Source organism: Ooceraea biroi, chromosome 4, assembly GCF_003672135.1.
Source record: "Ooceraea biroi isolate clonal line C1 chromosome 4, Obir_v5.4, whole genome shotgun sequence".
Taxonomy (NCBI): Eukaryota; Metazoa; Arthropoda; class Insecta; order Hymenoptera; family Formicidae; genus Ooceraea; species Ooceraea biroi.
Genome location: NC_039509.1, coordinates 2,082,512 through 2,098,108, shown reverse-complemented (window position 1 = coordinate 2,098,108; position 15,597 = coordinate 2,082,512). Strand labels below are relative to the sequence as shown.

The following is a 15,597-nucleotide window of genomic DNA, read 5'->3' as shown; positions in this document are numbered from 1 at the left end:
CAGATGCACTATAGAAAATAATATGGCAAATATATTTTTTTAGAAATTCTCAAAATCTAATCTTGCTTTATGACATGAACGAACAATTGACTGCATAATGTGGAAGGTTAAGTAGCAGAAAATTTTAATTACCTGATATAATACACAAAATATACAAGGACATAGTTTTAAATTGGTTTTAAAGGGATAATTTAAGGTCTTCTATCAAACGTTTAAGATTGATCTGTATTAAACAAGCATTCTTTTATACAATTATTTGGCTAAGAAAGAATTACCTCAAAAGAATCAATAAAAATATAATTTCTATGTTAATTCTCTTATAAATATGCGTCATCCTTTACGCACGAAATAAAAAGCAGACGCATAAATAAAAACATATATATATTTATATTAATTATATGATTTATATAGACGTGATCATAAATTTTTTTATTTCCATACACGTCCACAATTGTTTTTATAATAAATTCGGTAATCTGTAACGGTATCTCTCTATGGTATTGTGTTTCATGATACTTGAGTCTCATGCACGATACACGGATGTAACATAGCTTCTATAAATAGGCTGCTGCGCATGCTTGCGTTACAATGTCTTATAATCTGCATCCGTACTCGATGACAATCTCCTAATTGATGAAAAAACAAAGAAGAAACTTAAGAATGTAAGATCGCGTGGTACACCTGGAATACCCCGGGAGCAACTTCTACGGATCGTGATTTCAGGGACAGCTGCAACGAGAGGGAAAAAAATGATTACGGTAAAAGGACGCTTAGCAATATGGCATAATGTAATAATGTACAGTGTCTCGTTTCAATTTTCTTACACGATTATTCTCAGGACTAATAATTGTTTCAAAGAAATTATTGGATTATTAAAATTGCTTTATTCCGAAGATAATTAATATACTATTCATAGATGGAGGCACCTCTGAAATAAGAAACTATAAAAACGTACCGTGACATCAGGATTGCCTGGCTGAATCTTCAACTCGTTCAACACCCAGACATTGTTCGTCAGCTTGAGAGACTGGTAAAGCATATCTTGCCCCTCGACATTCCTCTTGGCGATCGTGAAGACGTTGTTCTGTTGCATCTTTTGCACAATTTGATCCGCGGTCAGCATTACTCCGCTCAGCATATATTGTATCTGCGAATTATACATGTTTCTCGAAGAGATATCGGCTTGGCTTCAATTCGCCGAGAAATCTTACGGTGTTCCATCGATAAGGAATACAAAGAAAATCAGTCATACCTCATTCTGTGCCGGTATATCTTTCCAGGTTGAAAGGAAAACTCTCTTGTCCAATTGGCCGTCTTCCGTGAAATATACATTCATGGGTACGATACACGCGAAATAGAAAACGTCGATGTTATTCTTTATTGCGACTTGAAGATTGTTCAAGGGCTCCATACGTTGCACGGCGCCCCCGGTGGACAGTATAATGTTCGCTTCCATGCTCGCTCCAGGACTCAGGGGAGCCGGCACTTGCAACGGGGCTGCCGGCGACAGCCCGAAACTGTTCTTGTTGAGTTGTATCGCGAACCCTCCCATGGGCTGCATCGCCTTATTCGTGAACGTCATGTCCATGCTGATTTGCCCATTCCTGTCATCGACACATTTTGCGGTATAATCATCCGCAATCGAATAATGTACACGTCAAATAATAATAATAATAATAATAATCAATTAACATGTAGAAAATATTTTGTATTAATTACTTTCTCGAAAATGTGCCCCAGATATCGAAGCCCTTGCCCTTTTCGGCCGGTAGCCAGTTAACTTTGGCAGGTATGTAGCACGTTGGACCTTGGTTAAAGCCGAATATGTCGCCGAGCAGACCGGTCGTGCTCTGGGAAACGACTGGTGCCGCGTTCGTGTTATCGGCGTTACTCAGGATTCCATCGAGACCACCACCTAGAAGATCCAGTCCTAGTCCTGCGGATTGCGGGGCGGGCGGTTGTTGGACTATCGTCGGCCCACCTGAAACAAATGGCATTAAAATAGACATATCAATCGCAAATAATTATATAATTTTATTCGCGGTTGGAGCAATAAGAAAAAAATAAGTTCCCTGTCCATGACGCTCGCAATTTATAAGAAACTAATAAAGCGCGGAATATTTTTATAACATCATATCAAATAGCATATTGTTATATTACGCGTTCCAATTTCTCAACTTTTGTATTTTGAGGACTCGCTCACCGATGTCCATGCTGAGAAGATCGCCTATCAGAGAGTCTTGAGCCGGTATGACTTGCGCGTGTGGTTGTGCGGCGGCAGCAGCTGTGCGACCGGAGTCCTCGTTCGAGTTGCTCCTAGCGGGCAACGACTTCCTCGCGCCCGCAGCTCTGCCTTCTACGAACGCCGTGGGTGGTTTGTGGTACACAGACGCCAGACTGGAAATGTGACAGATCAATTCGTCCAACAAAGTTGGTTCCAGCAGATCCGTCTCCTCCGAGATCAGAGGCTTCTCGGCGAGTACGACCTCCTTGGCCGCCGCGGGATCGGTGCTGAGCAATCGCCAGTAGATAAAGCCGCGATCTCGCAGATCCGGGTTGTCGGAATCCTGCGTGGCCAGGCTGAGCACCTGCTGAACCAACTCTTGCGTGTCGGTTGGTCTCTTGAGGAATAGCTTCACGATTGCCGTGAGCAACTGCAGTTGCACTTGCGTGTTCTCATCGTGGAATCCCTCGAGAAAGCTCTCCAGCAGCTCGTCCGCGTTGTCGATGCGCTCCGCGTACTCGCCAATAATCCAGATCATGGAGGCGCGTGCCTCTGGCTCGTCGAGCGTGTCTAAATTCTCGCACAGAGTTGAGATTATGCTCTCGTACTTGTTCGGGTACTTGCGGAAGATGTCTTTTATCACCACGATAGCTTCTTGCACAACATAATTCACCTGAGAGATGGAGAAATTAGAACATTATGGTTGAATAATTTAGTGATATAAGAAAGATATATTTCTTTGAAAAATACGTGAGATGATTTTAAATTACATTTGCAAAATTTAATTACTTTGGTTTGTATCAGATCCAGCAACGTGGAGACGCAACGTTCCGCAGACGGTTCCACCTTTATGGCGCAGCGGCCGATGGCCCTCACAGCCTTCCTCACGAAATCCACGTCGACCTCGGTCGCGTATTCCTTCAGCTCCGACAGCACTTGTGCGATATTGGCTTGCGATGCCAAACGAATCATAATATCGAGCTTCTCCAGTTTCACGTATATGGGATCGTTGTATTTGACGAAGAAGACTTTCATCTCGTGTTTTAGAATGTCGGGCCGTTTCTGCACGATGAGATTGATGTTCCTTAACGCGACGTATTGAACTTCTGGCTCGGAGCTCAATAACGTGACGAGGGGCGGCGCCAATTTCTTCGTGAGCGTGCCGACAAAATCCGATTCCGATTGCAGCATCTCCATTAGCTTCATTAATACCTACATTATATTTGAAACAATCAAAGTAGTTAATATAAAATTATCCTTTCGCTGAAAAGAATTACAACAATCTGAGCACCGATTTAAAAGGTCCAAAAGAAATTGGTAGGTCCATTTTTCATTCTTAAATTTTGAGATCAGTTAATTCAAAATAGAAAGTTTGATGTAAAATGTCAAGTAAATATTCTTTTGAATTACTTGTAATGCACTTACTTTAACAGCAGAGAGTACGACTGCAGCGTTGGCGTGCGCCAGACGTGGAGTGATCCGCTCGCAGATACTTTGCGCCTCGCGATCGTCCTTAGGCGAATAATTTGCAAGCGAATCCAGGATGAAAACCTGGCCCCACTCTGTGCATTCGTTGAGCGCTGTCAACAGTTTGTTTATAGTCTGCGCGTTCATCTCCACCAATGGTTGACCGCTCGGACTGGCCTCGTTGATCTCGGACAATGCAGCTACCGCGTTTGCGACAACCTGGCAACAATCATCGCGTCATTAGCGTATCATTCGTAGCATTATTAGATTTAAGCAGTATTGGATCAGACGACTATGATCTTCTTTTATTTAATAATAAATTCTGTTCACTTGTTTTCTCTAATAATATTTTGCACGATATGCAAAAGCACATAACAAGGTCGTAGAATCGTTCCTGTTTAGATGTCATCAAGAAAGTTTTATGTACCATTGGATTGCTGTCGGATAGAAGATCCTTCAATTGGTCTAGGAATCCCTGGTCCTCGACTAAGGCCGCATTAATGTCATAGAGCTTGGCGACGCACACCGCTGCGGTCTTGCGCACATACGGGTCTTCGTCCTTCAGGCACTTGCGCAGCGGCTCGCACAGGTACTCGGTTATCTTGTCGACGCGTATACAGCCCATCGTGCGAACTGCCAGCGCGCGAATCAAGGGATTTGGGTCCTCGCAGTCCTGCGCAAAAATCGGGCAAGCCAGGGATTCAAGTCTAGTCACAGTAGTGGCTATCTATCTCAACCCATGAACTTTAACAAAGTTAAAATAGAAAGTGGCATTGGTACCTTTGTCATCGGAGATGTCGCTAGCTCCTTTTGCGTGTCAGAACGAAAAAGGTCAAATTGGTCACCGTCACCATTTTTCATTAAGTGTTAAATACTATACTTATCAGCCAGTTAAAGTAGTGTGTAATCGAGAACTGATTATTTTTTAAAGAGCACGAGGTATTAGCCTGCGTAAGTTCTTTCTGTACAATTGCCGGCATTAATTTTCCGAACGAAGAATCGAGTTGGGAATGTTGTACACCAATATTAGCGCCATGCAAATAAAAATGATAATTTAAACGGTCCCTCGTCTAACATAGAAGAGTATATATATTTACAAATATTTATATCAATTGTAATTATGATGTATTATCTGTGACAAGAATTACATTCAATAGATATACACTGAAATTTTTGAATAGGAATACAAATTGCGTGCAATTAATAAATATGACCCTTATACAAGCACCAATTGGTATAATGCAGTCATACATATAAAATAAACATATAAGGAATCACAATTTTCATGCTGCTGCTGCACATTAGATATTTGCGAGTAAGAAATTCGAATTTGTTGTTCTTCGCTTCGAGATAGTATCGCAATTGCGATTTAAAAACCGATGTAAAACATATTTATACTGTAAACATACAGCACCGTGGAAAATGTACAATTTGCTTCAAGCGTTTTCGATATGTATATATATATTAATATTTGTGTGAATTTTCGGAAGAAACTTACATGCTTATTATTCTGGGAACGTATATCAGTGCATTAGCGTGAGAAAATAACATATGTTTGAAATCTTAAATTACTCTATCAATTTCGGTACACTAATTTATGAATACATGGAGTAATATAATAAATATATCTAACGGAGTACATTCTGGAATTTGGTTTTGCAGTGACGTTATTAAAGAAAATGATAAACAAAATCGCGAATTATACATAGCCGTCCACAGATCGATAATTGCGTTACGTTACTGGAATGCAGTCGAAGCAACCAAAGTCCAGACCCGTGCCCTTTGAAAAATAAACAATTCAGTCATAATGAACGAAAAGGTACATTCCGTCCCATAACGCAGACAGCTCTGTGCAAACTCGCAATAATTCGCAAAGCACAGAAGTCTGTACACAATTGCGAGGCACGCTGTAAAATGAACAGCGAGAGGATAATATCCGATAGGGGGGACGTACGTATTTACAACCCGGCGACTGTTTGTCGATTAGGACAACACGTACGGTAACGGATAATTTTTCAGCTTGCCTCTCTTTACAGACAGACTCTGAACATCATCCAACGTGTCATTAAGAAATATGTAGAGAGTAAAAGTGCGTTATATAATAAAATCGTGATGATGAGTTTAATAGCAAGTTTCTATGCTACGTTACCTTGACGAATGTGTTGACTGCCATGATGGCCATGTCCGGCTGACTCTTAGCGTAGTTCATCAGGTACAGGTATACCAGCTTTTTCAGCTCCAGATTGTCGGTCTGCATACAGTTCACCACGTCGGGAAACAGCGCAGACACATCTTTTCCCACTGTCATGGAAGCAATTACCTAGGCAGACAGTTAAACACGTTAAATATATACATATATGGAGATTTTCTTAGTTTTATCATCATTAAAATTAATTAATCTTATTAATCAAAGAGAGATTATATCAATAGATTATTAATATGTGGTCTTTTTAATTTTATTAGATTATCATGAATGTACATTTCATAGCATATAAAAATAATAAACATTTGAGAAAAATAGCAATCCAATGAATCTCGACGTTAGAAGAATATTATATGTAAGATAGAAAAAAAATATTATTAAAAAATCGCATACTCTTTCTCTTAGAAAAAAGGAACAAGATCATTGGATTTTCAAGATTTTTTGATCTCACATCTTGCAGCTTACCTCAGTATCCAAATACGTACCTTTACAATCTATATAAATACTACATGAAAATACTTGTTCCTTACAAAATTTTGTGATACTAATTAGTAAACGTTAATGCTTTTAAAAAAGAAATATACAAATTTTTATTACCTTTTTTACAGCTTCCTTCTTCTTTTCTTTCTTCTCATTATTCAACTCTGACTTGAGCTCAAATATTTCTCCCTTCTTTGTAGTGGTAAAATACTTTGAATCGGTCATCTTGTCTGCGAGAATATGTAAAAATAAAATATCTGTACAAACTTGTAATTGAACGATAAAATCATACTAATGCTACATATACAAGTATTGCATATGCAGAATGTCGCAGAACTGTCACTACTTTTCATCTATTTTCCACTGATTTTCCACTAATATTATCACTGTTTTCTTTACAAGAAACATTGATGACTGAATAACTATTCACTTGTCAGCAGTTGTAACAATACCTTCTATATATTATCTATCTCATAATAATAATAATTTCCTGTAAAATCTTGCTTTTTGTGTGCCGATTCGACGTTTTTAAGAATCAACTGCAATCTGATTGCATCAGCAAAAGTGATACACCCTACGATCAAAGCAGCGAAGGAGAATGTCAGTGATCGAAACTGTCGGACGTCACGTCAATCGACGAATCGGCGGAGTGAGAAGAGAAAAACCATGATAGTTCCGGGATCGCGCCCTTCGAGGGTACGAGAGAGAAATTAAATAAGATTGCGCTATATAGCGAACCACGGGGATTGGATCAATGTCCAGAATCTATGGTGTCGTAGTGCTAACTCCCTCGCTGGCGAGTCGCGTCCAAAATCGAGCGTCGAGCGAGCAGAGTTGCAAGTTTGAGCTCGTCGCAAAAACGCAAGAAACGCTTCTGACAGGGGGCGGACACGGAACGGGCGATAAGGAGACACAGGCGATAACCGCGAAGCGCCAGAAAGAAACGGAATAACAGAGTAAAGGTGGAACATTACGGAGCATCTCGAACGGTTGCATCTGGAGAGAAGCCGCCGCAACTGCCCGCGAGGCTCATCAATTACCTGTCTATTTAATTGCGACTACGGGCGGCGGGGTGGAGGGGCGGTTGAAACGATTAAATTATCCGCGAGCGGTTACGAGAAACGAAACGAGACGCCTTTCAGCGTCGACAAAGCTCACGTTCTAATTAACGGCAGGCGACGTAATGACACCGACACCGTATGACACTTCGCACGCTATCTCGGAGCACACAAACGCGGTACACATGCATGGGAAGCATGACAAGTCCTCAAAGAGTTATCGATAAGCGCGTCGTCGCCGATTGGTCGCTTTCGCGGAGCACGCGCGACGCGACGCGTGTGTACCGGACATTAGATTCATTATTCCGTGTGAGCTGTTTATCGAAAAGGAAATATTAAAAATGTAGTTGACATACGTGTAATTAATAAATTTATTATCTTTTTGTCTCATCTTCTTTTCGAGAATAAACGAGAACGATGCTGGAATTTCATTGGTGCATACTGGACCAATCACGTAGGTCGATATGACTGGCACGATCGATAAAGTTTTTGTGGTAACTATACGTACTTTTACTTTTTCCATTTTGTATTAATAAAAACGAAGATATTTCTTCCACATATTGATCTTGCATTATTTCAGAAAAGCAAAAATCGAATTTTCATCTTAAAACATGATTGGTATCCTTCTTTTTATTTGAAAGAAAAAAAAGGATAGCCTTTTGAAGCAATTGTAGCACTAAGTGGACCGCACCCAAGGTCGAATACGTCCTTAACCTTCGAAGTTGTTCCGAACTGTTTACTTTATAAAGCATTCGTTTGATTATATCTACTTTGTAGTGCTTGTGGTGATTGTTTGACAGATACACCGGTTTCCATGAATTTTACACGCAACTAAAGTAAGAAGAGGACAGAATACAGATAAATGTATAATAATTAAATCGTATACATTGGTTGCATATTTTATCAAATGGTTTATAAAGATACTAATCAATTAATCATGTGATCATTTGTCAACGCGTCAAACATGTTAACATCGTTTTCGTATTTTATTGCATGATTATTTTACGTTAATCATAATTTATATTACCTACAATGCGTGTTAATTACAATATATGATTTTCCAGATTCTTGTACATCAGAGAGATCAACCGCTAAAATGGCTCTGCGCACTTATGGAGACAAACCCATCAGTTTCCAAGTTGAGGAAAATGGCGAATATTACTGCATCGGATCAGAAGTCGGCAATTACCTGCGCCTCTTCCGCGGATCCTTGTACAAGCGATACCCTGGCATGTTCAGGAGATCCATAACTAACGACGAACGTAAAAAGCTAGTGGAGCTCGGACTGAGTCAACACGTTCTTGCGTCCAGCGTCTCGCTATTGAGAGCCAGCGAAGTAGAAGATATCATTGAAGGCAACGATGACAAATACAAAGCAGTATCTGTTCACTCGACCGAACCACCAGCACCCCGCGAAGGCAAGTCCAAAAAGTCAATGGCATGGGTACCCAGTCTGCCGAATAGTTCACACCTGGACGCAGTGCCTCAAGCTACGCCAATAAATCGCAACAGAGTACACAATAAAAAAGTTAGGACGTTTCCATTATGGTAAGAGCATGATACCATTTATATTAAATTTTGTATGAAAGTTTTTTTATCTGATAATTGTCGCTATTTTATTTTCTTGTTATGCCGTAGTTTTGACGACACAGACCCGACGGCAAATCTAGAAAATGCAGCGCAGCAAGAAATGCTCGTTCCAATTCGCCTAGATATGGAGATTGAGGGACAGAAATTAAGGGACACTTTTACCTGGAATAAAAATGGTGCGTCTTATATTTTGTATAATATCTTTGTGTTTATAAGAACCTTGAAGAAATTACAAAACTAACGTACTACTTTTTGTCCCACAGAAAGTCTCATAACGCCCGAGCAGTTCGCCGAGGTATTGTGCGACGATTTAGACCTGAATCCATTAACGTTTGTTCCTGCGATCGCGCAGGCGATAAGACAGCAGATAGAAGCGTTCCCGCAGGAGGCAATTCTGGAGGATCAGTGCGATCAGCGAGTGATAATTAAATTGAACATTCACGTGGGCAACACATCTTTGGTGGATCAAGTGGAATGGGACATGTCCGAGAAGGAGAACAATCCTGAGAAATTCGCGATGAAGCTCTGCGCGGAACTCGGCCTCGGCGGAGAATTCGTCACTGCTATCGCTTACAGGTAAAAGAATATGTCTTTACATAATTTACACGCGAGTAATATAAACTATATTTTTTATCATTGCCTGAATTACTAAAATGTCAAATCTATTAAAGACATTTATCTCAAGCACTCCAAATTTTATATGGAATTTTATATGCTGCAGTGTACGTGGACAATTATCGTGGCATCAGAGGACATACGCATTTTCCGAAGCGCCGTTGCCCACCGTAGAGGTTCCCTTCAGACCACCGTCAGAAGCCGATCAATGGGCACCATTTCTGGAGACCTTGACAGACGCGGAAATGGAAAAGAAGATACGCGATCAAGATCGCAATACTCGGTAAGAATACACAATTACATTTAGTTTTTGGTATCATACTTTGTTACTTAACTCGTTCTCTTGTTCTTCCTTTCAGACGTATGCGGCGTTTAGCGAACACAACGCCTGGTTGGTAGACAGCGAATATATAAAAAAAAAGGAAATCTTCCATACAATTCGTATTTTTTAATTGATACCATCAATAATGCTCTCATACTTTCGTACGTTCTGATATTTATAAGATTTATAAAGACGACATATATAATTTTTATCTTATCACCCTATCTATTGTAGGACTTAAAATATGCGGAAATAACTATTTCTAAAAATAATGGATGCGTAGCTGCATTTATGAAAATGTGACTATATATTTTTTATGATCCATCACGTGTTCGTGGAACATCCCACCGTTCTCTTACAAGGTTCTCCGAATTTTCAACTCGTTTTAAATTGGCTTTCCCCTTTTCATTCATATCTATGTCAGAAACTTACAATTTCGTAGTATAGAGTTCGATCGTATCGAGCATCGATCTGTACGTGTACGTCATAACGGCGATGAGTACTCTTATCTGTTATCGTACGTATATAAAAAGCATAATCGATAACAAATATTGGTACACTTATGTAACACTTATTTTAATTGAGAGCTCTCAAGTATCGTAACTTAGGAATAAGAATGTACTAATATTATATTATAATATTATAGTATTATTATATTTCTTGTGTAAGAAATATAATTACCAAAATCCCTTTCTTGCTTTATCGTAAAAATTATGTAACACATGCAATATATTTCATAGGCTTCGCGTAAAAAACATTTATGTGTCATATAATGTATACAAAATTTCTTATAACAATATAACATAATTTATTTAATTTTATTTTAGTAAAAGGTAGAAGCAACCGTACGATAACAGACCGCGTGATTACATTCATGACTTATGATATATATGATTCTGGTAGAACACGTGCTGATTACCTAACACTCGGGCATTGCATTAATCATGCGAACAGGCATCTCATCATGCTGATTGAATGGCTGCAAAAAGATTCGCGCAAGATAGCAGCATCTGGACGGTGAGATTAATGTGCAATTTTCCGTGAAACGTGTCGGATGTAAGTCGATCATTACCTTAGCTCATCTCATTTGCTTTCTTGCTTTCAAGATACAGCTCGCAACGAGTTCGTGACCTTCTACCCCAAATCACTCATAATCGCACAGACGGAGCGCTTTGACTGAATGTGCTCCTTGTTACTTTACGTATAGAGAATATGGAGTTGATGATAGAAATGAATTGTATAAGTATAATACCGGTATATGGCAAATCTGATACAAGGTCCGTTCTTTTCTATTATATTTTTTGCATTCTCGATTTTTTTATTTTTCTGTCATTTGTTTATGTCTGTTTTATTTCAAGCGAGAAGAAGTGTAAGCAAGCGTAATTAAATCGTACGGATTCCTATAGAGTCGTTGCTCAACGTACGTATGTTGTAACGAGGCAGAAGGCGAGGTAAGGCAAGGCAAGACGCAAGGTGAAGCAAGAACATGAAACGAAGCGACATTCATGGTCATCGGTCGCGCGGAAGGGGGGAAATATGGGGGAGATCAGCCCGACACACACATGAGTGTCAATCGGCGGCGTGCTATCGGTAGCAGTCCGGGCTCGGCGGTGCGGTTGTCCAGTGCTGGCGGACGACGAGCGGCGGCAGCGCGACGACGAGGACGTCTGGAATCGTGGATTCGCCCGACTGGAAAAAAATGGACTCGATGAGGCAGCAGCAACGATCGCTGGCGAGCGCGTGCCACGGCGTTTCGCCGTTTCCACGCAGGCCGTGGATGAGCGAGACCGGCCTCGCCGCCGCCGTCGCCTCCGGCAACCTGGGCCTGAAAGGGGTCATAGCCGGTAATGTTGTTTGCTTGTTTTCCTCTCACTTCTCTGCGCTCTTCCTTTCATAATTAACCCAGTTATTTTCCTCGCGCAAGAGAGAGGGAGAGGGAGGCCGCCCTTGGCTCGCGAGCAACCTTTGACACCTGTCACGGTGACACCGTGTCATCACGTTGCTGCTTCACCAATCCCGGGAGCGAGTAACTCGCTCTCTTTCTCTCTCGGTGTCAGCGCACTCCGCGACGAATTGCGCGATCGCGCGACGGATCACGCGATTACGATCTTGCGAAATAGTATATGCACACGTCCCACGCGACTGCGTTGTTACAGGCACGTCTTATTGACGAAAACAACGCGACCGCAAAGTGCATTCGCTTCCTTTCCACGATATCATGGACTTTAAATGATTTGGTCGAGTCAAGATGTCGACGTGTTCAAGTTTGGGGAACGTCAAGATTATGATTAGCATGTGATTACAATTTACACACGTCATCATCATGTATATTAACAATGTCAATTAATCGCTAGAAATATCGTACTGTTATGTCATTTTTCATCATATTAAATGCGGAATCTTCCATTTGTGCTATATTGTTTGCTAATGGGAGATTCCTGGAATTATTTTTCCTCACAAGAAACTTGTTTTACAGCTATTTCGCATGTACACGTATACATGCACTGTTTGTCTCTAAACTCGCGGATATTTAAGAAATGTAATTGACTTTTAGGTGGCATTACCGGGGGCATCGAGATTTGCATCACATATCCAACGGAATACGTAAAAACGCAGTTGCAGTTGGACGGAAAGGCAGGCGCTGGCAAAGAGTACACGGGAATAGCCGACTGCGTGACCAAGACTATCAAGACTCGTGGATTCTTCGGACTGTACAGAGGATTGTCCGTTTTACTTTACGGTTCTATACCCAAGTCGGCGGTGCGGTTTGGTGCTTTTGAGTCGGTGAAGAAGCAGCTAGTAGACGCAGATGGGAAGCTCAATCCGCAAAGGAGGCTCCTGGCGGGCCTGTGTGCCGGAGTGTGTGAAGCTATTTTCGCGGTCACGCCGATGGAAACGATTAAAGTGAAATTTATCAACGATCAACGCTCAGCGAATCCAAGATTTAAAGGATTCTTCCACGGAGTGCGCATGATTGTGAAGGAACATGGTAAGAATGTCAATTCTTTCTCATAAATTTTTATAAATATATTATTTTAATTTAACATTCTGTCAATTTACGTGCTTTTTTTTATTTAACTAATACGTAATTAAGTAATAAGTAATTCAGTTTTATTTTAGTAATAATAATTTGAATATATTTCAATTACATTTGAATTGTAACAAGGAGCGAAGATAATATCTGAACTGTTTAGTAATTTAGATATTTTATCAAGTCACAGTGCGTACGGCTCTGACCTTGGTGTCTAGTCAAGAATCGCGCAACTATCTCAATTAACTGAGATAAAACTGTATGCTTACATAATTACTTTATCGCAGTATACTTTACGAAAGTCAATGAACAAAATCATTGTATAGTATCATTATTGAAGAATAAGAAAAATTAAATGGGAGATGTATTTTAAAAATTAATAATAATAACGGTAATACATGGGGCATTTCTTTACGCAGGTTTTAAAGGCGTGTATCAAGGAGTAGTACCTACAATCCTGAAGCAAGGATCCAATCAAGCTATTCGTTTCTTCGTGATGGAAACATTAAAAGACTGGTACAAGGGTGGTGACAATACCAAAAGTGTTCCTAAGTTAGTCGTCGGCGCGTTTGGCGCGGTTGCTGGTGCAGCATCTGTTTTCGGGAACACGCCTATTGACGTTATCAAAACTAGGATGCAGGTACGTGTGTGCGATACGTCGCAATATGTTAATGAATAATTCCATTTGTTCAATATGCATTTGTTACTACGATGCTACAATGTTTTGTTGTCTTGGCCAGGGCTTGGAGGCATCAAAGTACAAAAGCAGTATGGACTGCATGGTTCAGATATGGAAGAAAGAGGGTCCACTGGCATTCTATAAGGGAACCATTCCGAGACTGGGCAGAGTGTGCCTGGACGTTGCCATAACATTCATGATTTACGATTCCTTCATGGAACTTTTCAACAAAGTTTGGCCTTAGGTCTGTCGCATTTTGTACATACATACATATACATTCTGTCAGATGTTGCGAATGTTGCTCTCATACTGATATACGTTTTATAAGCGTATTCGTACGACATATTTTTGTTAAAAAGTTTATTTATATTCCTATTTAAGAGAGATATATATTATATGATATAAATAAAAACGCTGTGCCAATAGCAGCAAGTGTTTGCAAGAGGAATCACAAATGCGAAACTGTTGCAAACGCATTTTCAGTGAATATAGATTGATTTTATGAATACACGAGAACATGGGGATATGTATTACAATTGCACAATAGTGAAATATCGTTATCTCCGATTTTAGTTACACGTTGTAGGATATGTGACTGGAATGATGCACAAAACTCGTTATTTTAACTGTTTTTTTTTTTATTATTAATTGTACATTAATATCGTGAAATATCGATATTCTGCAACGACGTACATTCCTGCGGTTCGTTTCCGAGTTACGGGTGTGAGTGTATTATTTATATGACCTCTTAAAGCAAGGGAATAATCTGTGTATAATGTAGTAAGTCGCATGCGTATATATGCCGACATAGATACATGCATTTATATATATACAGCGTTATAATAGCAGAATATATTTATGTACAAAAAGTTTTGTACAGAAAGAGATAGCATTTTATGTGAGAACGAGCAAGGAAAACTATAACGATTTTTAGTTCTAACTTACGTCCACCAATGTTGCAGAGGTAAAACTAGAAGAATGTATATTAATAAAAAACAAGTTGGTTAAATTACGTGTGGCAGTTATCTCTTATAATGTGTAATCTCTCTCTTTTTTTTTTAAGTAAAATACAAAAACGCGGTAGTGTTTACTCTACATAAAAGGATAACAGCGAGTTGACGCTTCAAGTTTCAGATATTTCTGTTCACAGATCGCTAATCCGGTTTCATATATTTTTTCGTGCGTCCTGTTAAATCTATTTTGTCTCGGTATCAGTTTTTTTAGTGTAAGCTGGCAGAGCTCCAGAATTGCGCGGTGAGAACTTGGAAACTGCTGTATTAATCGAGCAACGCGTAGATGCTTTTTTTAAACGCGGGTCCGAAGCGGTTTCAGCTCTTCTATTTTTCTTCTAGAGTATACGTCACAATTGAAAGAAATAAATAGAAACAGTAATCGTACTTTGAATATATATAGGAAATTGAAGGTAATAACTGTTGATTATTATTCTATAGATTAATAAATAATTTAAAAGTGTTTAACTTATACAAAGCTCTGCTCTATGGAAATTTTGTATTCTATTTCTTATATTCTATAAAATTCTTATTCATATTTTATATACAGGGTAGTTGCTGCTTTCGTGTCCATCTCCCGGTTAATTTAGCATCGACTCGGAGAATGTCCAATATATTTCTGGAGCATTTTATACACACAAGAATTAATGATGATGGATTTTATCACATTTCAATCAAAGTTAAAAGCGGAAGTAACAGGAACCGAACGCTAAAGACAGCCCCTGATGTTCAAGAACACGAAATACATTCATACAATGCAAAACAGCTGCTGCTGCTGTTGCTGCTGCCGCATGTACGTTGGGGCCCGTTGCGATACCCTCGCGCGCGTGGCTAGCGTTTTTGCGAATAGGCGTGCGTGTGTGACACACACGTGCATGAGTAGAGTGTGTGCGTGCGCGCGCGCGCATTCATCTTACA

At 39.9% G+C, this 15,597-nt stretch overlaps 3 protein-coding genes and 2 long non-coding RNA genes across 13 annotated transcripts; 3 read left to right on the top strand and 2 right to left on the bottom strand.

Moving 5' to 3' along the window:
• Positions 1-207: 207 nt before the first annotated feature.
• Positions 208-7,652, bottom strand: LOC105283814 (AP-1 complex subunit beta-1). Of its 6 annotated transcripts, none has more exons than XM_026968803.1 (12): positions 7,533-7,652; positions 6,492-6,604; positions 5,841-6,011; positions 4,472-4,498; positions 4,119-4,364; positions 3,650-3,910; positions 3,014-3,436; positions 2,204-2,897; positions 1,720-1,981; positions 1,253-1,604; positions 956-1,147; positions 208-729 (listed from the first exon to the last, which is right to left on the bottom strand). In XM_026968803.1, exons 2-12 carry the CDS (start codon positions 6,597-6,599, stop codon positions 655-657), a joined length of 2,811 nt encoding a protein of 936 aa, XP_026824604.1. In that variant the 5' UTR covers positions 6,600-6,604; positions 7,533-7,652; the 3' UTR covers positions 208-654. The 6 variants fall into 6 exon arrangements, with proteins under 6 accessions (XP_026824604.1, XP_026824600.1, XP_026824601.1 ...); XM_026968799.1 differs by having other exon boundaries at positions 7,349-7,581; XM_026968800.1 differs by having other exon boundaries at positions 7,415-7,581.
• On the top strand, positions 4,505-5,816 carry LOC105283813. Its single transcript, XR_002193612.1, has 2 exons — positions 4,505-4,642; positions 5,354-5,816. It is a non-coding gene; the product is annotated as an uncharacterized LOC105283813 (long non-coding RNA).
• A 157-nt stretch (positions 7,653-7,809) lies between the features above and the next one.
• On the top strand, positions 7,810-10,614 carry LOC105283815 (SWI/SNF-related matrix-associated actin-dependent regulator of chromatin subfamily B member 1). Of its 4 annotated transcripts, none has more exons than XM_020033131.2 (6): positions 7,810-7,926; positions 8,497-8,980; positions 9,071-9,198; positions 9,286-9,598; positions 9,744-9,920; positions 9,997-10,036. In XM_020033131.2, the coding sequence occupies exons 2-6, from the start codon at positions 8,529-8,531 to the stop codon at positions 10,034-10,036; spliced, it is 1,110 nt and encodes a 369-aa protein (XP_019888690.1). In that variant the 5' UTR covers positions 7,810-7,926; positions 8,497-8,528. The 4 variants fall into 4 exon arrangements, with proteins under 4 accessions (XP_019888690.1, XP_011345178.1, XP_026824605.1 ...); XM_011346876.3 differs by lacking the exon at positions 7,810-7,926 and adding an exon at positions 7,948-8,268; XM_026968804.1 differs by lacking the exon at positions 7,810-7,926 and adding an exon at positions 7,948-8,296.
• Positions 10,615-10,785: 171 nt separating this feature from the next.
• On the bottom strand, positions 10,786-11,219 carry LOC113561877. The gene is made up of 2 exons (XR_003406508.1): positions 11,032-11,219; positions 10,786-10,938 (listed from the first exon to the last, which is right to left on the bottom strand). It is a non-coding gene; the product is annotated as an uncharacterized LOC113561877 (long non-coding RNA).
• Positions 11,220-11,514: 295 nt separating this feature from the next.
• Positions 11,515-14,681, top strand: LOC105283819 (putative tricarboxylate transport protein, mitochondrial). Its single transcript, XM_011346880.3, has 4 exons — positions 11,515-11,803; positions 12,514-12,948; positions 13,410-13,630; positions 13,731-14,681. Exons 1-4 carry the CDS (start codon positions 11,659-11,661, stop codon positions 13,911-13,913), a joined length of 984 nt encoding a protein of 327 aa, XP_011345182.2. The 5' UTR covers positions 11,515-11,658; the 3' UTR covers positions 13,914-14,681.
• The last annotated feature ends 916 nt before the right edge of the window (positions 14,682-15,597 follow it).